The sequence below is a fragment of the Ambystoma mexicanum genome, chromosome 10, assembly GCF_040938575.1.
Source record: "Ambystoma mexicanum isolate Mex_15411 chromosome 10, UKY_AmexF1_1, whole genome shotgun sequence".
NCBI lineage: Eukaryota > Metazoa > Chordata > Amphibia > Caudata > Ambystomatidae > Ambystoma > Ambystoma mexicanum.
The window spans coordinates 702,305,918-702,330,855 of record NC_090932.1 but is presented as its reverse complement, the minus strand read 5'-3'; the positions used below and the strand labels follow the sequence as shown (position 1 = coordinate 702,330,855).

Genomic DNA, 24,938 nt, shown 5'->3' with positions numbered 1-24,938 from the left:
CTTTCCAAATATCTTGAAGTTCCCTGACCCCAAATATCAGAGGGCCCTTCTGAGGATGCAATTTAAGTCTTTGGCCGACCAGATTGGTTATGCCTCAAGGGACCAAATGAATCGGATATCAAAGCAATGTCAGTTTTGCAGTAAGTCGAATGCTATTGAAACCCTGGAACATCTTTTGTTCTGTGCAGCCTTGTCCAGTAAAACTAGACCTTTTTCAAAAAAGAATTTAGAGTGTTGTCTTGGCATGATATGTGGATACAAATATTCAATGCAGAACAAATATCCCTAAATCTGCCATCAATTTGTTTCCTGGAAAAGTTGAATCTGTCTTAGGCTGACTGTGTATATACTGCTTGAATTGAAGTTTATATAGTATATTAGAATTTTGTTTTGGTTTTTTGGAATTTAGGTTTTAAAGGTCTTAAAACTGTGTTTAGTAGACTCAAAGCAATGTGTTTTATTGTAATTGATCCACTGAATTAAATGTCCAATTTTGTAATAAGATTGTAATGTTAATGGAGTCATATGTTGTAATTTAAAAGGTTGAAATATTTTAAACAAAAATGTAATAACTGCAGTCAGTGCAGTGTTGGGTAAGTGCAAGGAGGCAGGGAACTGTATGGTTGTTGTTACAGCCTTTAAGTGCATGGTATGCCCGGGGGCAGTGCAGGCAAGACTTGTCGTGGAAGAGCCTGGTACCCGGTGAGACTGAGGTTAGCCAGGCCAATGCAGCAGACGGGTAGATCACCAAGGGAGAGGGAGAAAGCAGAGTTGAAAGGAAGGTCTTGAGCTGCTTCCGAAACTTCATGTGTTCTCTTTTTAGAGGGGCAAGGAAGCCATTCCAGACGGAGTCTACTGCATAGGGGAGAGATCTACTGCCCATTCTCTGCCTGGAGAAGTGTCTGACCCTTGGAGTTGGCTGAGCGAAGGGCTCGAAGTAATGTTTTTGTAAGAGTTGGATATAGTGCGTGCCAGTCACTGGGAGCCAGTGGAAAGATTTCAGAGCTGGGCTTGAGGCCAAGGAAAAGTCTTGGCAGTCCTGTTCTGGATTAGTTGCAGAGGGTTGTCAGAAGAGGAAGGCAGTTTGAGAAAGAGGCTGTTGCAAAAGTTGAGCCTAGAGAGAACCTGGGATTTGGAGATGGTGAGTTTCTGCGGGAAAGTGAGAAAAGTAAGAATACCTCTGAAGAGATGCAGCTGGTAGTGGGCCATCTTGGCAAGGTACGTGATGTGAGGAGAGAAGGATAGAGTGGAGTTGAAGATAATGCCAAGGTTTTTTGCTTCAGAGGAAGGGAAAGGAGGGGGGGCAAGGAGGGCAGCCAGGGTGAGGGGCAAAGCGGGAGCAGTGGTGCCAATGAGAAGTATCTCAGTTTTACTGGCATTAAGGCAGAGATTTCCCAGGAGTTTGCCCAGGAAAGGGGTGATAGAGCTTGGGCGATAGTTTGCCGGGCAGGTAGGATTGGCAGAATGCTTTTTAACAAGGGGCTGCACAAGGGAGTGCTTGAGGAGAGAGGGGAAAAGTTTCAGTAGCAAAAGTGATTGCAGAAATCTGCCATTGCTGGAGCAAGAGTGTCGTGTGGTACTTGATGGTTCTGGAGGAGCAGGGGGAGCACTTGTTTGGGTGATACATGTATAGATCAGACTCCTCGCAGATGAGCTTGGCCATGTTGGAGGACACAGATGCTAGCTTGGATGTGGGCTCTCGTCTTGGACAGGACAGAGTCTGTATTGCCTTTGGAGTAGGCGGCAGGTCAGTTTGTCAGAGGATGCGCTCAATGCCCTCCACTTCCTCTACACCACCCTACAGTTGTGTTTCAGGGTGGCAAGGTTGGAGTCATACCAAGAGTTGCACTAGGAGGTAGGCTTCAGATGCATTCTCATGACAGGGGCAAGGACGTCCAGAGTTTTGGAGATAGAAATAAGCAAGTTTAAGAGTACTGACGTAGTGAGTCAGCCACAGGACAAGCAGAGAAAGTTGCAGCAAAGGCATCTAATGACACACGCATCATGAGCCAAATGACCGAGAAGGTAGATGGCAGTGCTGCGGTGGGGTTACCCAGGCGGACCAAGCGCGTAAGGTCAGAGGCGAGCAGAAATGGTCGGTCCAAGAGGAGTGATGAGAGGATTTGAGAATGGGGGGGGGGTGTCTGAGGAGATGGGCATATCCAAGGTATGCCCGGCAAAGTGTGTTGGACCAGAGGGTAGAATGGAAGGAGAGAGGGTTGCGGAAGAGCCCAGAGGGATCAGAAGCATCCAGGTGGATGTTGAGGTCTACGAGGAGCAGCTGATGGGTAGAGGCAAGGAAAGAAAAGATGTCAGCCCACTCTGAGAGGAAGAGGGCAACCTAGCCAGGTGTCCAGGAGATATCGAGAGCCTGCAGACCAGGCACTCAAAGGAGGAGTTGGCTTGGGCTGGAATGACAGAAGCAGGGACCCACTCTGGAAAGATGAGTGCTACCCCACCTGTGAGACGGTTGGTTCTGGGTTCCGAGAGGATCTTTTAGCCATCGGAGAGGAGTGTCAAAACTTGTGACAGTGCTGGCCGTGAACAATGTCTTGGTGACAGCCGGTCGTCCAGGTCAAGCTCTTTGAGGAGGTGGCACATATCAGAGGAGTGTTTGGCAGCAGAACGAGAGTTGAGAATAGTGACATGGAGAAGGCTGCCATGTTTGAAAGACTACTGTGGAGGGTTACAGGCTTGAAGTATGGCCTGTGGAAGAAGATGAGGAGCCAGAGAGTGGGCAGAGGTGGTGGAAGGAGATGGCTAAGTAGCCAGGAAAGTGGAGGAGGAGGGTGCCAGAGAAGTTCTGTTACGAGTAGCAGGAGAAGGAAGTTGATGAGACACAATAGATGCCTATTGAAAAGGAGATTGGGATTAGGGCCCTGGGCCAAGATGGTGCCATTCATATAGATCTTAATGATGGTCTTGGAGGAGTGGAAGGAGGATGTCCCACTGAGTGCCACCATTAATGGGAAAGGAGGAAAAGGGGGAGAGAACAGAGACCATAGAAGGGGTCCATATGTCTGGAAAGTGAACAACCGAGGATGTCAGTAAGCGTCTGTCTGGAGGAAGCATTGATGTAGGTATCCATGATGGGGAGGCCTGGGTTAGAGACCAGGATGTCCTTCTTGAACTTCTTCCTTCCTGACATATTGAGAGGGATAGGATAGGAGATAAAGAAGCAGTTGGAAGAGATAGGGTAGACGGAAGGCACCCTAGAGGGTGCAAGTAGGAAGTAGGAGGAGAAGGGAGCGCAAGAGGAGAGATGCACAGCCCTGTGCTACGCAGTGCCGGATGCTCAGAGGGGTATCACACAGTTGGGAACACACAGAAGGGGCACACAGGTACACTCAACAGTACCCCCAGTGGGGTGGGGTCCTAGCGAGTGGGAGAGAGCCCAGTGTGGACAGTTCACAGTACAACCAACCATAGTGGATTAGACCCTAGGGAGTGAGAGAGAGCCTAATGGGACACAGTTCACAGAAGAGTAAGGAAGAAGGGGGACCTAGAGAGGTGGGAGCCTGCTGGGAAACAGATCACAGTACAACAGTAACCACAGTTGAACGGGGGACCTAGAGAGTGAGAGAAGGGACACATCACAGTACAATCGGAGCCGCAAATGAGGGGACCTGGAAAAAGTACATAAATTACGGCTCACCGCTTGAAGGGAATGCCTATGGTTGGGCAGAGACGGAGTAAGATTATGCTGGATGGAAGTACGTGGAAGGCTGGGAACTTTAGTAGAGCGCAGTAGTGGCTGCTGCTATTTCCCGCTCCTTTCTTACCTTTAAGTCGCTGATGGTCGACTGCTGTGCTGCATACTCGCACTCTGCGCCACTCCCTCTTCATCGCCAAACACCTGCATTGCACACCTGTACGGCCTTGTCCTGCGAGGGCTTTGCTGAAGAGTGTCCGATCCTCGGTTCTTAAAGGTTTGGATGCGTGGACATAGGTGCAGCGTATTACATATTGATGGGTAGCATCTCTTGCGATGCACAACACTGCAGCCTTGTCCTGCAACGGCTTAGGTGAGATTGTTTAATTAAAAGCAATGACCACTGTTTAACCTCCTGTCGGTATTTTGGATGAGGAAATATGTTCTGGAAAAGTGTACGCTTTGAAAAAATATAGAAATGCCATGCGTTTGCATTGACGGATTAATCCTGTTGCCTTGTTTCTTTGGTAACTTGCCTTGAGAAATTCTTCGACCATCACCCAGAAATACACATTCTATAGAAATGTCAAGGTATTGCGACCCATTCACACTGAGTACTTCTACAGGATTTTATACCTCCGTGCTGATATGGAATTCTGTACAAGTGGCCCCAAAAAACTTTTTTTTTTTTGTGGCACTTAAAATCTTGTTGGCTGCCAATTCTGTCTAAATGTGTCCATAGATTGGTGCAATTGGAAGTTTGTGCAAATTGCACAGCAGTGTGTATCATTTTTTAAAATCCTGAAAGGTTAAAAAAAAATATTTTGGAGAAACTGTTAAAACATACTATTAATTATTTTGGTTTCTTTTTCCTAGATTAAAAAAGAAAAGTCAAAATGTCATGCATCGGGTGAAAGCAAGAAAAGAAGAACTTGCTTGGCAAGTGTGATAACTCTAAAGAACCCGAATCCATGTCTAAGGAAAAAAGTGTAGGTTTAAATTGTACTTGAAATAATAACTTTTCTTTAGATGAGCACATTTACTGCTGGTTGAAAGAGAATCTATGCCGGTGAGAATTTAGTTGGTTTTAGATATGAGCTCAAACATAAGACTGGCTCAAATGGTTTACTGGAGAAGGGTTAAAAAAGCTAAGCTTGCATAGAGGGGGCCCCCGACACCTTTCCTAATTTTGTAATACTTGGGGTTTAACCTTAAGGTATCAAGGGTAATCCAGGCATGGGCCCATTGCTCATCCTTCTCTGGTTAACCTCACTGATGAAGCCCAACAATGTCAAAACATGCACCTGGGGTTCTTATGTGTACAGTGCTGGACTACCCAGGTAGGTGGGATCAGAAATGTCTACATGGATATTTCTCCTCTGTGAAAGGTACCGTGAGCTGCAACATGATTGTAGAACCTCCTGATCGGAAACCTACCCAGAGTACATATTATTTGTTTCCAGTAGAGGGGCTCCAACACCTTTGCTGAGTTACAAGAAATAAAAACAAAAAAAAGCATGCAAAGAACTGTTTTTTCTGCAGACCTTTCTTTCTAGTTGACCGAGTCTATTTAAACAAATTTATTTTTAGTATGAATCCATTTCCTGCATACATCTGTTTCATCTACAGCAAACCCATTCCACTCTCCAAAATATGCGAATTAGTGCATCTACAAAATATGAATTCAATATATTGTTTAATAATTGTAGCTATCTAATAAATCCATTGATACTAAAGTATAGGCTATAGTATTAGGGGGACTATCATTTAAGCAAATAGTTTTAGAAGAAATAACACCCTTGTTTAAGCTAGTATATGCAGGTACTTGCTAAAACAAATCCTACTAACTGTGGAATAACGTTCAATATTGCTTTTGTAATATATCCTTAATATGGGGATCCGAAATATTCAGCCATATGTTTTGCCCAATTTTTGAACAGATGGATATTTTTGATCAGCACAAACATTGGAATTTATTTGCTCCTTATTTTGTTTTGAAATCCTTCCTTTGTCAATGCAACTCCTTAAGAATCGCTATTCCCACATACCACCTTATCTGTATCAAGACAAAGATGTATGTACTGATTGATGACCCTTTGCTCTGGGAGGGTCAAAATGAGTGGGACAGGGAAGAGTAAGCCTTGGGGCTATGAAAATGACCATACGTACCTATTCCTCACCAGTAAGCCTATCGCTCCTTACAAGAAAACCAAAGCAATATACACATTGCATGCTTCTATCAAAATACCTTTCCAGCTAGGAGATGGTAGGGCTGGACTCTGGACCCAAATACCAAATGATTGCATGCAAGCGTGCTCCCATTTTTTGTTGAAAGAACGAAGCAGAATGTTTACCCTAAAAGTGGTGCTCTGTACTGAAAATTATGCCAGTCCACTGCCACCTGCTAGGGATGGCAGAGAAACCTGAAAATGACTGATGGGACATAAGTCACCAAAACTAATCTGACCTCCAAAAAGCCATGCTGTTGTCTAGGAACAAAAGAAGGCACTGGTCAATGATAAAGTAGATACCCCTAAGAGAGGGGAAAAGAAACAAAATGGTAAATGCATGTCTTGATAATCTGATATAATTTTGATGCCAAAAGGACACCCTCCAATGTGCCAGATTACACTAGCTCAAGACCAGCTACTTTAATTACCAAAATGCCACCTCAATTAAAGGTCCTTCAAATTGGGGCAAGTGCATTGTTCACAGATCGAAAGTAAAATAACCTTGAGGAAGACTCCAAATGACTGCGGATAGACTGTATAAAGAGTAATGCAAGCATCTGTATAGGATGAACACAAATTCAGAACCCATGTACAACAGATTATGGAAATGAGCACGAAATGGGGCCAAACGCACACATTCGGTTTCATTGCGAGTTTGGTGGTAATGCAGGTTTACCGCAGGATTACAGGTGGTGGTAGGTTGGCGTTATTTCAGCAGGATTGCTTCTGACTAAAACTCTGCCAATTTTGTGGTGATGAGGGAGGATTGGGGGCTGGGGGAGATGTAATAGAGTGCATTTGATATTAAGTTGTGTGTTGCAGGGACTTTTATCCCCCACCAAAGAATGCATCGTTTTGCCCTGAGCTCACTGTTATCACACCAAATTGACAAGATGAGCTTCACCCATGGAAGCATATTCCATTGGCACACACATGGATGAACAGGGTACTGGAGATGGTGGCAAGCTATACAAGATCTGGGGAGAGACCATCCACCGATATCCTCCACACTCTTTAAATTTACACAGTTGTAGGATTACACCCAAAAAGGATGTCAGCTGCTGACATCAGCTCAGTGTAGCAGGGACACGTTAACTAAAGGAGAAGTCATTTTAATAGAAACATCATGGTCCATTATGTTTCTAAAGCATTGCTTCAGTTTACTGGAGGTACATATGTCTATCTTTTGTTTAGGGGATGGAAGTGACGCCAAGCAAAAAGATCAATTTCACATTGTGCAGCTTCTACTCTGGCCCCCAGTCCGAAATCTGCAGGTGTTTGGTGAAGTGTGGTCACACAACTTCACCAACTCAGCCTAAATGAATGTGATTGCAGGGGTATTCCGGCCTTCCCTCTGCCATCTAGAGAGTTGGTGGGCTAACAGAAAGAAGTGGAAGATCAGGAAACTACTAGCCTAAATTCCGTTTACAGAAGTCTAACTGCGGAATCCCCGTCCAAGAGGGAGGGCCTGAGGCTCTTCCCACCATGTCTACAAAGCACTGGGTCCAGTGGAGACACAAACTAGCCACATTGCATATGCCAGCTTATACTAGCTAAATGACTAACTGGCTTATGGAGGTCTGCTTCTGACACTCCTGGACAAATGTGTGGGGTATGCTGAAGAGCCTAGAAGAGAACCAAGATTGGCGTGTGGTTAGTTCAATGATTTGATTAGTAACATTCATAACGCAACACAAACTTCCTCCACGAGAGTTTGTTTTGCTCTTGCTTCTGGAACGAAACATTCCCCCTATCAAGCCAAACACATTTTAAGATCCGAGGAAGAATGAGCAGTTGGTAGCCAATTTAGGACCAGTCCTTATTCCCTGCATCGTAACGTTTTTTTTTTTTTAAGAATGTCTCCCGAACCCTCTCCACTGTGTAGGGAATGAGTACACAACTAGCCTTCCATTTTGAAAATGGAGTCTGGTGGAGTTTGTACCAAGCCTTCTGTATGGAGAGATGCTCAGAGCAGTGAAGGTGCTTCCCGAGGAGGAAGGGCTCATCTCCACGGCACCCTCTGCATTAAGCAGACATTAAGTGGAGTCTGCTGGGACTGTCTGGCCCTCGAATGCGTGTGAGGCCGAGTGATTATTGGATGCAGATCAGCTGTCCTAACTAGCGACAAAGTACATTGCAAACTACACCGAAGAAGGTTCTTCTTGGGCAACACTGGTGCTTTTTAAAAGTTCTGAAGTTTCTTTAGTTCATTTTATAGAATTATAAAAATGGATATAGTTTGCCAAATTATAAAGATGCAAATACTTGCATAAAAAAATGCAGCAGATACTAATGTCGTAATTTACAATCTGTGGAGTAAGAATCAAGTTTGCCCCTAAATGTGACGCAGTAAGGAACTCTCTGCACCAATGCTAATCTGACTACTGCTAATGGATGTCGACACAAAACCGGATCCTCCAAATGGGGGCAGACCGAGGGTCGGCAGGAGAGGGGCAAACTCCCTACTTCAGTAAGTAGTTAAATGCAACCGCAGGATCACAGGCATTGATCAACGAGCAATTGGAGGCTGTAGATGGACTGTGTGCTTTGAATCCTGCTTGACATGTGAAGTCGCGGAATCCTCACAAATTAAAACCAGGCTCTTTGCTTAAGGACCCAACCTTAACTCTTGCTTAAAATCGTACTTAATCTGACAGCAATGAAATTCTATGAGCAGACAACCAAGCATTTAAAACCCCCTGTCTATAAGCACGACTGTAGTTTTACCAATGACCGGTCTGAGACCTATAATCTCTTGACCTCGATCAATTACTCCTAGACGTGCTCGGGTTGCTAAATCCCCTTTTTCAAAGCTTTGCATTTCGTCTTGAATTCCCTAGTTATTTGAATGGAACAAATGTCTACTGACCTGGAGCCATCTTTTGTGAGTATTGCGTATCTCGAAAAGTATGTCACAGTATTGAAGAAAAGTTAATATATGTAGCAGCAACTAGATGTGATTATCAATACTGTAAGGAAAAGAGAAGCATTACTCATTTATGCTGAATACCATCGAACAAGTGAATTAAAGAAAACTAAATCAATTGATTATAATTAAGAATTTGGCGAACACAGATTAACATGTTACTGGTAAGCAGGCCTGGTTTGGCCAAAACAAATGGAGCATAAACTGTTCGCTGTGTTTTCTGGAGAAACCGCTTAAGTTACTTGTAATGGTGGAAATGTTTTCTCATATAGCACACATTCATGTTGCCCTATTGCTAACAAAGCACGCAATTGTGCGTTCACTATTGCAAAGTTTCTGTACTCTGGCCCCAAATTCATAATATAGATCCTCTCCCATGTTACTAGTGGGGCTTTCTGGGGCTTTAACTGCAGTTAATGTATGATCCATTAAGGAAAATGTACTAGGACCCAACTAAAGATAAAGGCCTCAGCCCAGGCAAGGGTTAAAATGACGGTGAAGTGAGTATCCAATTGAGCTTACCCCTTAGGTAATTGAATTCAAATTGCGATAGTTGCATTGAACGTTTTGGGATTCACAAGTGCTGCAAAGTAGTCATTGGTGTAAAGCAGTCCTAGATAACTTGTAAGAGGTTGTGTAGTAGCATAACCTGCAGAGCTTGAACAATGGCCGACTCGCTAGAGAGCAAAATGGTTTCACATGGCCAGAGGAACCTGCATGTAGTCTGGCTACCAGGTTTCTAAAATGCATATTAAAGTTTATCGGTTCAAAATGTCTAGTGCTGTACATTGACATTTCGAAAAACGTTATTTTGATGGTTTTGGGGTAGTAGTTGGTGTCAAAAGAATACTAGCACAATTACTTTCACAAAAGGGCCAAGACCACTCATTTGAATCGATATTTTGCACTGCCTTTGACTGTTCTAGGTGTCTCCTTTTGTTTGTTTGTTCCCAGCTATCCCTTCAGTCGCAGAATGGTTTAGATGGTATTTTAGACTAGCATAGCCAAATTGTGTTGCACTTGCGACTTTAATATCTTTTTGCTTTCAGAAATGTTCGTCTACCTTTGAAGCCAAGCAAGTTAACTATACAAGAGAATACATGCGATGTTCCTGATCAGAGTATTAAGGTGTGTAAAATGTATACATTACTTTTTTGTTGCCAATAAGTACCCATCAAACTCTTTATTCCTGTTGTTTTGCTCTGAACTCATTACAACACTACTCAAATGACTGTTCGAAATCCCTTCTCCCGTTCTCTGATGTACCTCTTACTTGCAGTCGTGGATCCCACGGCGGAGACTGGAGCCACTCCTGATTTTTTTTTTTTTTTTAAAAATTCCAAACGTTTTTAGGGCCTTTTCCCCACCCACACCTTCAGTTAAGCTAAAGGGTCTGGATTACCTAGAAACCAAAGGTTTGTTTCCAGTTTCCTGGTGTAGACCGGACCTTCTGTTTAATTTCAGACGGGAGCTCTTGCTGTGCTTGTTCCCTAGCAGCGTCCTGAGAGAGGCGAGGGAGTGTGAGGTGTGCCTAAATCTGATTTTCTTCGTGGACCACACCTGGGCCTGAACCCATGTTGAGAGCCAGACATACAACATTTTGAGTCAGCAGTCCCAGGTTAAGAAAAGGTTTGCGATTTCTCTTTTGTCTTGGATGCACAGATAACTATCACACATGCAGTCTGATGTAACAAAATAATTACTGCTCTGCAGGAGCTAGAGGTGAATAGTGGTTAAAACTCCTTTTCAGCCCCACAACACAGCCAACAAGATAGCTCAGCGGGTTGAGCGCTCGCTGCTGCAATCTGTGTTTGAGCTGCAGGCAGCATGTTTGCATCCTGCCAAGGATAACTCAGCCTTTCATCCTTCCGAGGTAGATGACTCATTACCAACTATGGTTGTTTGATATTGTATGTATATATGGTCTATGTAAAGCACTTTCTCATAAGCACTATATGAAGAACATATTAGTACTACATCAGTGATACTAATCATAAAGCTGAAAGCGTTCAACCTGGTAGAGTACCTTCTTCGCCTCTTATGACCACAATGGTCGAGGACAGGCTATATTCTTCAGATGTGGGTGTGAGCTGATTGCATCCAAACAGTAGTACTGTGATCCGAAATTAAAAGGTCCTGATCAACCAAGGTTCTATTAAAAAAAAAAAAAAATGGAGTCTTAAAAATACAAACTACTAACTGTGAGGTGTCAGAAATGCGAGACACGCAGGTATAGCTTTCTCAACATTTGCCATTTATTAAAGTAAAAGGAATGAGATAAATGACTTTCTTTCACTATCCTAACGAGGAGGTCCCTATCTAACAAACTAAAGAAAGCAGACCTAGTGTCTAAAAAGTCTCTGACCCTCACACTAATACATGCAACAAAATTATACAAGGAATATTTGGCTGGTTTCAGTTTCACAAACAGGATGACGGTATTAGCAGGTTCTCCTTGCAACCATGGTTGGACTCGCTTCCCCTGTATCAATTCAGGAGTTTTCATGATAAAGTTCTACTTCAACTAAGTTCTATTCAGTGTAACACAAACCTTTTCCCTCCACTGCGCCCTTCCACTTGGCAAAGTAAATGTCTCTTTCAAAAACACTTGTTCGAAAATCAAAACCTTAATCCTCCAGAGTATCCTTGATAAGGCAAATGTCTTTCTGTCAAAACATAAGTTCATAAACCAAAGCAAATGTTTTCTTCAGGATGAATAAGTATTGGCACATCAGTGACTCTTCAATTGGAATTCTTTCGTCAGGATAGCACAACAACTACCTTTGATAATACTGCAGTCTGTCAAAATGATAATTCGCATCAACAAGTTCTTTCCACCACACCTTTCTGACACAACAACACTTCACACTATCTTCTTTTTTCTTGCTATAGTCGCCAGTCTGGACTAACTAGCTAATGGTACCTTTGCTGTTTCACTCTCCTGCCAGGAAGATACTACAACTTCAAATGATTTCTGTGGCAATATTTGTTCCAGAGTTCTCCCAACCGGCATCCCTTGTGAGAAGGGCTGAACAAGGACTGCCTCTTTTTTGTCTCTGGGTTTGTGTCAATGTGGGTTACTGGTTCCCTCAAGTTGGTGTCCCAAGAAGGATTGCTCCCAGGTTGCCTCCTTACTGCTTTTTAATAGCCCCTTGTCAGCTGGCAATGGGGGCGACATGTTTCCCCATGTTGGTATCTCATAGAGGGGACATTTTGCCTTCGTTGTCTCTTTACTTATGCTTCACAGCCTCATATCTGTTGGCAATGAGAGTTATAGGTCTCCCCCAATTGGTGTCCCAGAAAAGGGGAGTTGCACCCTTGCTGCCTCTGCACTTTGTGCGTTCGGTATTCAAATGTATTGGGTATAAACCAATGTCCTCCTCGGAGCGCCCAGGGGCTACCTCTAGTATCAGGCCAACTCACTGGTCTTCTGTGGTGTCTGTTGCTTCTACGGCCAGCTCCTGCTTAATCTCTGTGGTCTGCACCTCTTTGTTGGAGCTCTGCCAGCTCCTAAAGGCAGGGGTGGACTGGGAACTAAGAGGCCCTGGAAATAATTACTGGGGACCAAAAGAGGCCCTGGAAATAATGTTCAAGTGGCCACAAATCACATATTTTCAGCAAGCCCAATGATTTTCCTGTGAGAACATTTGGAAATAACACACAAGAGGCCCAGGGTGCAGAGGCCCACCGGGAAATCTCCAGAGTTCCCTATTGGCCAGTCCACCCCTGCCTAAGGGTCTCCATTTCACTGGAGCTGCTCACGTCCTGTTTGGAGCTCATCTCCCATATGGCCAGGTTGCCCTTCCCATAGCCTTCCACAATGCCGCTTCCTGCTGCACGCTCTGTGCAATGCTGCACGCCTTCTCGTCCAGCGTCGACCTTGGATGGCGTTTCCTCTGCTTTTATGGCAAACCTTGCATTCTGAACTGCTGCTGCTTTTGCTACTCCTTCAGCGTCTCCTCACAGCTGTAGCTTCTTGGATTCAAATGTCCCACTCGGGTGCCTCACACTAGAACTAGACTGCTCATTATGCTCAATGGCACCTTTGATACTCACTGACTCCAAGACTTTCTTCCTTGTCCCAGTAACACAGGCATTTTTATTTTCATATTGGTTAAACAAGTTCACCTTTAACCAATACAATGCAATACAAAACAAGATGAAAACAAGGTCATCAAGATCATACTCAATAAAATAAAATGTTCACAATTTATAAAGATTCACACATGTTCTTAAAAAAAAACTTTACTCAAATAACGATAATCTTCCAATAAAAGAGATTTGAAAAAGTCATTATTGCAACCACGGTTGTATGGCCTGACAAGCATGCCTATCAGACTTGGTCACCAAGCCCCACTTCAATCGGATTTCATTTTAAAATATGTATTCAATTTCTGGCCCTGAATAGCTGGATAAGCTATCATTAAGTGCTCAAAGGTTTCACCCTCGCAGTCTTCATTGCAAAAACGACAACCTAGCTGATCAGCTTCCAAGTGGCCAAGGCTGACACATCTGTTCTGTCTGTTTAAGGTTCCAGCGAAAGCATAAGAAGGCGAGTCTAACTAATTTTGTTGGATATATTGCTGGAAAAGGGGCGAGCATACATAGGGTCTCGTGATCCCTCTTCAAATGACGCCACAAAGGTTATCCATGCATTTTCTCTATTGTATTGATCCAGTGGCATTCAAATAGGAGTTTCTTCACTCTGGAGAGATTGTCAGTAAGCTCTACAATAGAATTAGTTACCTCAAGTAGAAGGGTGTTGCAATGATCCACCATCTCATTCAGCCATCTACAGTTCCCTGCCTCAAGGATGGTTTTCAGATTATCAAACCGAGCCGGGCTCGGGGCATAAGGTTTTCCTGACCCATGGCAATATTTTCAACTGGGCTCGTGTACACGAAGTAAGGCCCAACTTGTAGCGGATTGCATGTATGGGAACTGAGTTCGGGAAATGCAAGACCCTTCGCCAGGCGAAGGCTGCGATAGTTGGCAATATTTCTAATAGTGGCAAAGGTATACACCATCCCATAAAAGATCTTTGCGACGATTTTCCCTTCATAAAATTATAGGCATGATTTCAAATGGGTGCCATAACCGGAGTCCACCCTCATCAGTTGATAGGTTAATAGCATGATGTGTTTCTTAAGCCACTCTCTCAGCCTGTTCAGTGCTGGGTTAGCCTGAAGAAGAATCCCAGATTTATCACTGAGCGCACCTTTACCACGAGTTTTGGGCCTATGTGTCATCTAAAGGTGATCTTTCGGCCCTTTGAAAATTGCCATATTTTTGTTTTAATGAGATTAATCTGTAGTGCATGCTTGCCTATATAGTGCAAAAGCATCCATCAGCCTTTGGAGTCCTACCGGTGTGCAGTCTGACAATCGTCAACGTAGGATAACCAAAGAGGCCTTAATTTGTGTATTCCACTGTTAGATAATCACCAATATCAGAAAAATAAAGGTTGAGCAGGTAGGGTGTTGGGAGGCAATCCTGCCAGACACCCTGGAATTTGGAAATTTAGCGAGAAAGACTACCCAAATAATTCAAATGTACTTGAAGTTCTGAATGGAAATGGAGGCCAACAATTAATATCAAGGGTACCCAAGGGTACACCCCACTGATAAAGCTTGGACCACAGATGTTGACGGCGTCAAATGCAGCGTGTAAGTCTATTGAGGCAATAAAGACAATCATATTTTCCCACCCAGGCCACATGTTGGATTGTTTTTACAATTAACCCATTTAGAGATGTTCCGAGATTCTTTCGAAAGCCGGTTTGTCATTTTGAAAGTCGACTGGCTGCTACAGCCCACACTTATAGATGGGACTGCAAGATCGAAGCAACTACCTTGCTTTCCGCATCTAGAAGAGCAATGGGTCTGTAGTTTAAGGCACTGGTTCTTGCTCCTCTTATAAGTTGGAACAGTATGTGCTTTTGACCTTCTTGAGACAGGAAACGAGTGCAATGATATCACACTCCTAAACAAGATATTAAGAGTTCCTGCCCAAGCCTCTGGGTTGGTTTTGAACAAGCAACTTGATAATTTGTGTGGGCCAGGTGCCAGCGATGGACTGATCTTCATTTTATTCTCCATTATGTTATCAAAATCGACCTGTGTAAAGTCCATCCTATCCTCAGTACCCCAAACCGAGATGGCGTGCTGTTGCCCCTGGGTCTTGCATATGAAGTTGTAAAATGTAGAACAAATCCAGTTACTGCATGGATTTGTTTCCCTGGTTTTAGGGTATCAAAGTTGCGCAAAAAGGCCTGTTAAATCTTTTTTTTAAAATGTAAACAACGAACAGGGCGTCTTCATCCTCTAGGATTCTCATTCAGCGGTATCTCAAAGCCAATCCAATACATTTGGCACATATGCCTCTTCGAATGACCATTTTACTCAGTAACTACCATGTTGCCAAATTACATTGCAGCTGCTGGGGGTCTGAGGAATTGGCAATGGTGTTGATGCCCTGGTATTTCTAGTTTTTAGTAATTAATAAAATGATGTGGGTAATTCCTTCCCAGAAAGAGTGATCAGCCAACCAAATCCCCCTTTCATAAGCTGCATAGTGGCATGAGTGCTGCTGCATCAGTCTCTTCCACTTCAGTGCCTGCTCGCCAATGGCACAGGCCAGGCGAAGAGGTCAGGAGTGCCCTTTCAACAGCACCTGTAACAGCCAATTCACTTCCTCATTTTACGTCTGCAACATAGTCATGAAGAATTACTATTCTGGTGGAGGTTTAATCTTTAAACATAAAGCCATAACTGAGTTTAGGGTGCAGTGAATGGTAATTCACATAACTATGAAGCAATACTGGATTTAAATCATATATGTGTCAGCATGGTGAGCTCAGGCCAGGTGTGGCAGGATTGTGGCTGTTCGGACAGCCTGACCTTGCCCGCCAGCAGGGCAATAGACTCCTTTGAGTTATTAAATGCCCCTCTCTAGCTAGACACACCCACAGCAGTAGATGTGCCCGGAAACTGGAATCAAAGGGCACACCCATCTGAAAAGGACTGGCCTCACACCAGGTACTGCATACCAAAGGGCCTTTGATGCAGTTGGTCTGAGAAGAGAATGGGTTACTATAGACGAAGGGAGCTCAGCCTAGTTTGGGAGGAATGTTATACCTCTTGATTCTCTCAACTTCTTTCCTTCCTGTCTCCTCTGCTTCCTTTAGCACAAAACACTTTGGATATGATGTCAGAAGGCAAATCCCATTTTTGTCTCAAAGAAAAAACCTTGCTTTTGTCCAAACACGAAAAAATACAAAAAATAAAAAGAATTTGAATTGTTTCATTACCTTAAATTGCATTGTGAAACCTAGGCCTTTCTCCCACTATGAAGGATTCTCAAACGTAGGTGTTTTCGTCCTCCTGTTTTTAAGAGAATTGTGTGGAGTTCTTCAATTAAGTGTCATTGTCCTGTCCATCTGCTCAATCTCGCTGTCTTGTCTGCTTGCACCCTGCTGTCATTCCCTAGTGCTCGCCCGCTCCCTTCCCCCTCTCTCCTCTTCTATTCAATGGTGCTCTGTCTCTCCTATTTTTCCAACTTCTTCGAATATACTGCACTAATCACTAAATCTGGAAGGAAGAATTTTAAAAAGGACATAGTGGTCTCCAACCCAGGCCTCCCTATCGCTGACACCTATACCAGTGACTCCTCTAGGAAAACGTTTGCCAGACCTATGGACCCTATATATGGTCTCTGTGCTCTCTCCTTTCTCTTCTTCTCCCCTCCTGTCCTCTAAGGTCATTAATGTTTGTGAATGGCACTGTCTTGGTCCAAGGCCCTCAGGCCAACCTTCTTTGATAGACGCTTACGTGCATCATCAATTTCCTTTCTTCTCCTGCTTTCTCCCCCCCCTTCCCCCTTCCCACCCCGCCAGCACATCATCGCCTCACCCTACTGCCTCCTCCTTGGCTACCTTGTCCGCTCCTTCTACACCTCTGCAGGGCATACCACTGATTTATACCCCTCCCTGGAAGTCTTTCAAGGGCAGCAACCTTCTCCATATTGCCACTCAACTCTCGCTCAGTTGTCAAACACTCCGACATATGCCGCCTCCTGGAGAAACTTGACCTTGATGTCCTGTGTCTCACCGAGACATGGTTAATGGCCAGCTATGTCGCAAGCTTTGACACTGTCCTCCCCGACGGCTACAAGATCCTCTCTACACTCAGGTTCAACCGCTCCGAAGGGGGTGTAGCCCTTATCTTCCCCGATTGGATTCCTGCCTCTGTCATTCCTATGCAGGCCTACTCCTCTTTCGAATGCCTCGTCTGCAGGCTCTCTCTCCCTCCCCTAGCCATTCCCTTATTGTGACTACCTGTTGGCCACCTGGTCAGATCTCCTCCTTCCTCTGAGTGGGCTGACTTCTCCTCTTCACTCCTGGTCTCGACCACTCAACTCCACTTCCTTGGAGACTTCATCATCCACCTGGATGACTCTTGTCCTCCCTCTGGACTCTTTAACAACGTTTGCAACCCTCTCTCCCTCTCTATTCTCCCCTCCGGCCCAACTCACTCTGCAGGGAACACCCTGGATGTTTTGATCCAGGAGGATAGCTTGGTGGCAACATGTTCGCCTTGGAAGCAAGACGACATGAAACACCACAGGTTCGATACCTGGGTCTGCGCTTATTGACCTCTGGGTATTTAAGCACGTTATAAATATGCAACTAAGACAAACAATTACGCAACAAAAAAAACATTCCTGTAACAGCACCTTGATTCCTGCGGGCTGTGAGCGCTTTAAAAATGCAAATGTATAATAAATTGATCTCCTCATACCTTCCCCTTTTCTGTCCCTCTCACCACTCCCCTCTCCTAGAGATAACTTTCTCCTTTCCTCCCATTTCACCCTCTCTAACCCCCAGGCCAAGCCACCTCCATCTGTCACCTACCTTCTTGGTCATCTGACCCATGAAGCGCATGTCAGTTGAGGCTTTCGCTGCCACTTTTTTATCCCCCTTCCTGTTTGGCTGGCTCTCACCCTGACACAGCCCTTTCCATGCTCCACTCTGCTATATCTGATAATCTTGATGTTCTTGCCCCTGTCATGAGCATCTGCATGAAGCCCAAAGCCAAGTGCAATTCCTGGTACGACTCAGACCTAGTCACCCTTAAAACGAAAGTTCAGGGTGGCTGAGAGGAAATGGCACTTCATGTACAGCCTCTGACAAACTGGCCTACCGCCTGCTCCAAAGGCAATATTGGCTCTCTGTCCTCACCAAGAAGAGAGCACCTATCCAAGCCCGCCCATCTGCAGCATCTAACAACTCAGCTGAACTGTATAAAATCTGCAAGGAACTGGCCAATCCTGCTGCAGTCTCTACCTCTCCTGTCCCTTCCCGGGCCCTCTGTAAGGCACTGGCTTCTCACTTCATCTCTAAAACTCAGGACATCCTGTCCTCTTTCCTCCTCTCCCTCTGCTCCCTGCTCTTCCTCTGGCCCTTCTGCAGGCACCCCTACCCCCTCCTTCTCTGCCTTTCCCCTGTTCTCCGCTAACAAGTTTTCTAGACCAGTCTGACCTATGAAAGTCTCATCCTTAATGGTTTTGGAGGACCTGTTTGGACGACATCGACTCCCTGGCACCTGCTATGGCTCAATTCTGCAGCCACTCCTTCACCACTGGAGTCTTACCACACCTCCCCCCCGAAGCACCCCTTGTGCAAACCCTCTGCAGACCCCTCCTGGCTGGCTAACTAACCCCCTATCTCCATCACTTCCTTCCTGGGCAAACTCTTAGAAAAGCTGGCCATCTCCCAGCTCGATCTCCACAATGAAACTGTTGGCTGCCTTCATGACCATCAGTCTGGCTTCAGAGCTCCCGGAAGCACGGAAACTGGTCTCCTGAACATCCCTGAAGACCTGCTCTCCAGCCTTGATTCAAACACCCCCTGTGTCCTCATCTTGCTTGATCTCTCTTCTGCCTTTGACAGGGTCAACCATGCCATCCTCCTCAACTGTCTACGTGATAACCTGGGTATCACCGGTTAGGCCCTGGCGTGGCAGACTTCTTTCCTCTGACCGACCCTCCCAGGTCCAACTTGGGTCCTTCCTCTCCGCTATCTTTTTCTCTACCTGTCCCCGGGGGTCTAACCTCTCTCCCTGGTTGTTAAACCAATACCTGGCACTTCTCACCCCCCGCATTGCCGCTCTATGCCCCAACTTTCAGTGCTATGCGGATAACTCAGCTCATTTTCAGGCTACCCTCGACCACCTCCTCTCCGTCACTCATCACTGACTGTCTGCTATCTAGGAGTGGTGCCTTAATGCCAGTAAGACTGAGTTTCCCCTCATCGGCACACGCACTCCCTCCTTTACTGTCTCTCTGGCCAGCCTCTCTTGGCCCTCCTGCTCCCACCTATGAGGCTGAAAACCTCAGTCATCTTCGACTCCACACTCTCCTTATCTCCTCACATATCCGACGTCTCTAGGAAGTCTCACTACCAGCTGCACCTCCTTAGAGGTTTTCTTACTTTCCTCTCCTTCCCCCAGAAGCTCTGTCTCCAGAGATCTGGTTCTCTCCAGCCTGGACTACTGCAACAACCGCCTTAATCTGCCTTCTTCTACATTCCGCCCTCTGCAACTCATCCAGAAGAGGACTGCGAGACTTGTCCTTGGCCTCAAACTCAGGGATCGTATCTCTCCAGGACTGAAATCTCTGCACTGGCTCCAAGTGGCTGCGAGGATTAAGTTCAAAACCCTCTGCATTGTCCACAAGGCCTTCTGGGGTCTGGGGCCTCAATACCTTCTAATTTCTTCCTAAATATCTTCCCTCTCAAGCTCTTCGCTCATCCACCACCAACTCCCTCAGGGTTAGTCGCTTCTCCAAGCAACGAGCTGGTGGTAGAACTCTTTCCTCAGCTGGGGCCTCCTTCTGGAACAGCCTCCCTGAAACTTGAGGAGAACCATCTCTGGTTCCAGAAGCACCTCAAAACCTTCCTGTTTGCTTCTGCTTTCTCTCTTCCTCTCCCCTGCTGAATTTCTGTCCGACACTGTACTGGTTACCTGGCCACCCTCTGATCTTGGGCCCAGGTCCTTTCCCCACCAGTTACACACCTGCACTGCCTCCCTGGCAACCCCTGCACTTAGGGACTGTTTTCTGTATCCCTACAGTTTCCTACCAGCACTTGACACCTCCTGATGTGTGCACTTCCCCTTGCACTTGCCACCATCTGGCCTCACTTTTCTTATTGTTACTTATTCTATTACCCCATGTACTGCACTGTCCCTTTCCATCTCCCACTCCCCCCTTTTCCTCTTCCCCCTTCTCCTGCACTTGTGCGATCTGAATGACACTCAGCCTAGTAGGATCTGTTTCCACTCCCTGCTGGGTCATGCCTTGAAACACTTGTGTATAGGCACGTTATAAATACCATATCATATATATATCACCTCTAGAATTATTCCTATAAAAGCAGGATCTCAAACCCCTTTGATTCACTTAGGAACAAACACTCACGAATGAATTCATTGGGCATCTGTTTGGAGAGTTGACTCTCTAAAGCCCTTTGACAGTGAGGTGAATAATGACTGCCCAAGGCAGAGAAACTCTGATTCCCAACCATACGCAGAGCACATTGGTTCTGATTTACTGATGGAATAAGATCTGCCTCTCGGCCAGCCATACTGGTACCCAAGACCTTGCTGAAGGTGAAGCACTCCTACATGTGTTGAACAGCCTCCCCCATGCTTGGGAGGATGAGAACAAAGACTTGTTATCCTTGAGCCTCTGGCTTGGGACTTGCAGTAACACAAGAGCCTAGACGGCCCTGTGTTTTTGCTGTTGGACCACTTTGTGCTGTGTTTCAAGCTAGTTTTACTCGAACCAACAGGGTCCTCTGTTGCAACTTTAGGCATTCTTCTGATCTACGAACTGCTGTGGTACGTTCAAACCAGATTGCTGCTACTCTGTTCCAGCTGTGTGCATGATCTCACCTCGTTTCCCATTGCTGCTCCTGCACCATTCAAACCTCAAGCCTTTGTCACTGATCAAGTCAACAGTTAAACTGACCCTTGTGTTCTCTAGGAACCACAACCTATGAACACTACATCGACCTGCGCATCCAGTAATTAACCCATTTGCAGTCCAACCACCACCCGATGCCACTGCTTTGAACTGCTGCATCATCCTAGGCATAAATCACTTCTTCATCTCGAACAGACTGCTCATTGCTGGACCTCATCTTGAAATACTGGAAGCATTATGTTGTGCATCTACCCGGCTTAGTAGTTGCCAAACAAATCAAATCTGCTTGACATCTAGTTGCCACCTCATCGAACCGCACATTCACGCGGATCGCAGCTATGAACAATCACGACTCGAAGCTCTGGAACATCACACACCAAGCTAACCACTAGTTGCGTCTCAATCCAGGCCTGATGTTCGAACCAACCCTATTTTTATAGAACATTGATTTGACATTCCTTTATTTTAGACTATTGTGCTTTGTTTGGATTGCTACTGGATCACATTCACACCCCTTCTGAGATTCTAACTTTCCGCGGCCCACATTAATCCAAAAGGTGACAGTGTATCCCTTAGATGTGCCTGTTTTATCTTTGGGATAACTATTGTTTTGTAGATTTACAAGCGTTGAGTAGGTGGTTTAGCCACTTCTTATCCTTGTTCTGCTGCAGGGCAGAGTCCTTTCATCAGAGTGTCAGTCCCAGCAGAGATACATATTTGCACTATGCTTTTCAGTATGAAGCATTGTGAAAGAGAGGTCCGATTAGCGGATCTCGGTCTCAGCTCATTTTGTAATGGAAATCAAATCTACACAGCTAGAACCTCCTTGCAGATGCCATTTCTGGATCTTTCAAATGGTGGGTAGGACGATTTTTGCCCCTGGACACGTTTCATTGGACAAATGTTTGAATGCCAGCATGCAGGCTGGGAGTATATTTTTTTTGTTTTAGGATCAAACATTCTTGAAATGACCTGCACGTTTAAATTAATTCCAGTGCGCTGATCTGATTTACAATGACTGTTTTTGGTAATGCAGTCTTGGTCTACTTCTCCTGGACAGGATGTTTATCACAGTTTCTCTTTAAAACTGGCAATTCATGAGAGGACTGTAAATATCCAAATGATTACGAAAGTGTCTCTCCATGTCCCGTTTTTCTTTGCAAGGCTAGTACATTCTGAGGGACGTAGGCGTGTTTGCGTTCCTTGATGCAATGCACTTTTTTAAGAGTGCCAGTAAGTGGCATGAAACCCTCTTCCTTTTTTGCTTATGCACTGCGTCATACCCACGGGCTTGAAGACTGCACCATGTAATAAGTGTAAATGGGTTCCTAGCGGCCTGGAGACTGGAGGAGTCGTACGCATGAAGCTTCCGGGCTTGGGCCGGTTGTTGGTATGTTAGGGAGAAATCCCATGGAGAACATTTTCCATTATTTTATTAATTGAGTAATGAAAAGCTACTTTGTGGCTGTCATTTGGACATAAAATCGACATGTAAAATGGTTGAGCTTCTTTCAGCCAGCCATTTCCATAAGAGTTCTGGCGTGCAGGTTCAAGGCTTCCATGGTTCTCTCTCATTGCCTGGTGTGATCTCAAGGCACCTTACAAGTACAGAATCTTCATGCATGTGGAGGAATCTCCCATCCCTGATTAATGGAAAAGAGAATGGCGCTTAAGGCGCAGGCGGAAGGTCAAGGAGAAGGTTCCTCCTATTTAATGAGTGAAGACCGCTAAAGCGCACTTTGCGCCTCAGGTTCTACTTCACTCATCGCAACCTTTTCTACCCTGCTTCATCTCCTTTTTTGTTTTCCAATCGATGTATATACGCTTTAGAAGGCACAGTGAATAAATATGTTGCTGCTTGTCACCAAAAAGTAAATGTTCCCTAAAGTTACATTTGTCAAGGAGTCTCGAGCATTATGCAGAATCCATCTTCGGTTATATTTTAAGGCGAGGTGGGACACAGGTTAACATCAATGGGAGAGTAGGGTACGGATTCGGGTAATGATTCTTCGGAGTAATTTTAGACTCAACATATTCCTGTAGTCCATGCTCAAGACGCCTTCAAGAACAATCCTTTTTCTCAACCTTCTGAGAGGTCGGAGGGGTAAGGCTACTTTTGTTTGATCAATGATTGATTTTTTTGTATGAGGGCCAAGTACAAGCCTAGCTGTTAGAAAAGATGGGCAAGTACGGCAAGCGGCACAATTCAGAGTTTACAGGTAAGCGAATTGTCCAGATATATGGCTTAATCCTTTTATTGCAAAAGCAGTAGCCCAGCTTCAATGTCTCATATTGTGGCGCTGCACAGCCTTTTACTTTCAAATGTGTTTTTTTTAGAATCTGATTTCGTTTTGTTGACGGCTTGCTATTTATTGTGCAGCTATCAGTTTATATTTGAGTCATAGCCCTTTTGCCACTAAACAATGGTGGAGGGTGTGACGGTGGGGAGCTTCAACCAGATAAACATGCGAGCGGGAGCAGGCACCTTTGCCAGTGTCCACAGTGAGTGGACTGACTTTCTACCTCAAACAACTGAATAGATCAAAGATCCAGCTAAATGATCAGAAGGCTGATCTGCTGAGGGAGATCTACAGAGTGGTGAGTTCTACATACTACTTTCACCGAGAGTCCATCACAGCCATTTTAGCTGCTCTACACTGAAATTCGGGATGTGAATCTGATGCATGAGCACAACGTGACTGCTCATGGTCCCTGGAGCTCAGCTGCTCTTAATTGGCTCTTGAGGTGATCGGTTCAGCACCCGAGTACTCCCCTCACTACTTTGAATATCTTCATAGCTATTCATTTAGGATTCCTCTGAGCAAAGTCACTTTCCGTTCCCTTTTCTCTGGCACTGTCCTTCCTTGTTGCATTCCTGGAGGAAAGACTTTGGGCATATAGGTTCTCTGCACACATGCTAGATTGGCAGGTTTTGGGGAAATTGCAACAGGGCTTTATGGCAATAGCGCTGTGGGGCATGCACCTTTGTGTCCTACAGCAAAGCGAGGGAAGTGATGGCTTATGATTTAGAACTAATCTTTACACCAGGGCAGCCCTACAGACCATTGCACTTCAGTCTACCAAGAGTGGAAAGGCAATATTTAAATCACCCTTTCGGCCCACCCTAAAATGGGTGATCCAGCCAAAACTGCTTAGACAGATCTCTTCTGCACAAGACTTCAAGCAATCCCCGCACATGTTTTGGCCTCATTGGGTGGTGTCAGTGAGATGTAGCTCAGGGCTCTAGTCCCAGCAGGCGCGGGAAACCCTTTATGGGCATACCCATCCATCTCATGGTAGCTAGAGTAAAGAAAGAGGTGATGGCTGGAAGGTTTAGAATTCCTCTTAACATTTTGCATAGCTCTGGTATACCCTCCAGACCATTGTTCTTCAACTTGCCAAGCCATTGCAGTAAGAGGAATGACATTCTGCAAATCAGGCTTCGTTCAACGCCAAAATTTGCCCAGCCTGAACTGTTTGCTCCATCACTTCTGCACAAGATCACAAGCAGCCTCAGATAGTTTTGGCCTTTAGGTTCATTAGTGCTATGTAGCTTGGGCCCGTTACAGACATTTTCTTTCCCCTTCTGTAATGGTTTGGCAGGCTGAAGAATGAGGGTCTGACAACACATTGCAGATCTTGTCAATTGACTTTACACTCATTGCTCATTTGTTTTCTCATTGTCACTGAACACACCATTACTAATGCCCTCGTCAATCTTCAACCCATCCTTTTTGCATCAAACTCTTCCTCATTTCTGGAACCACGTTCCCTAGTATATCCTGAAATCTGGAAGAAGGTATTATACACCCTGCTCCAGTTTACATATTGAAGACCCTTCAGCAGTCCTAGCTTCAGCTAAAATTCGGTGTCAAGTTTACTCCCACCTGATAAGCCAAAGGTCTGTCTGCACATACGAATGCCTGCACCTGATGTTGGAAGTCTTCTTATTTCTTGGCTCTAGGAAACCAATCTTTCTTGTTTGCAGTAGAACCATCTTTACCAGTGTTTAGCTTGTGCTCCGCTTCCCAGTTTGTACTGTATCTCTTTCGGGAGCTGCCCAATGCACTCTGCTCAGTATCTAGTAAGGGGCCAAGGATACTGGTACCGAGAGTGCAGTGGCGTTTGTTGGCCCACCCTAAACCCC

At 45.1% G+C, this 24,938-nt stretch overlaps 1 protein-coding gene across 1 annotated transcript in view; it reads left to right on the top strand.

The window, feature by feature from the left end:
• Nucleotides 1-24,938, top strand: part of LOC138493213 (G2/mitotic-specific cyclin-B3-like) — a 491,616-nt gene that overhangs the window by 216,021 nt on the left and 250,657 nt on the right. Inside the window, exons 4-5 of the mRNA XM_069620365.1 lie at nt 4,529-4,641; nt 9,859-9,937. Of these exons, the coding sequence (XP_069476466.1) occupies nt 4,529-4,641; nt 9,859-9,937 (192 nt within the window). The remainder of the gene's footprint in view (nt 1-4,528; nt 4,642-9,858; nt 9,938-24,938) is intronic.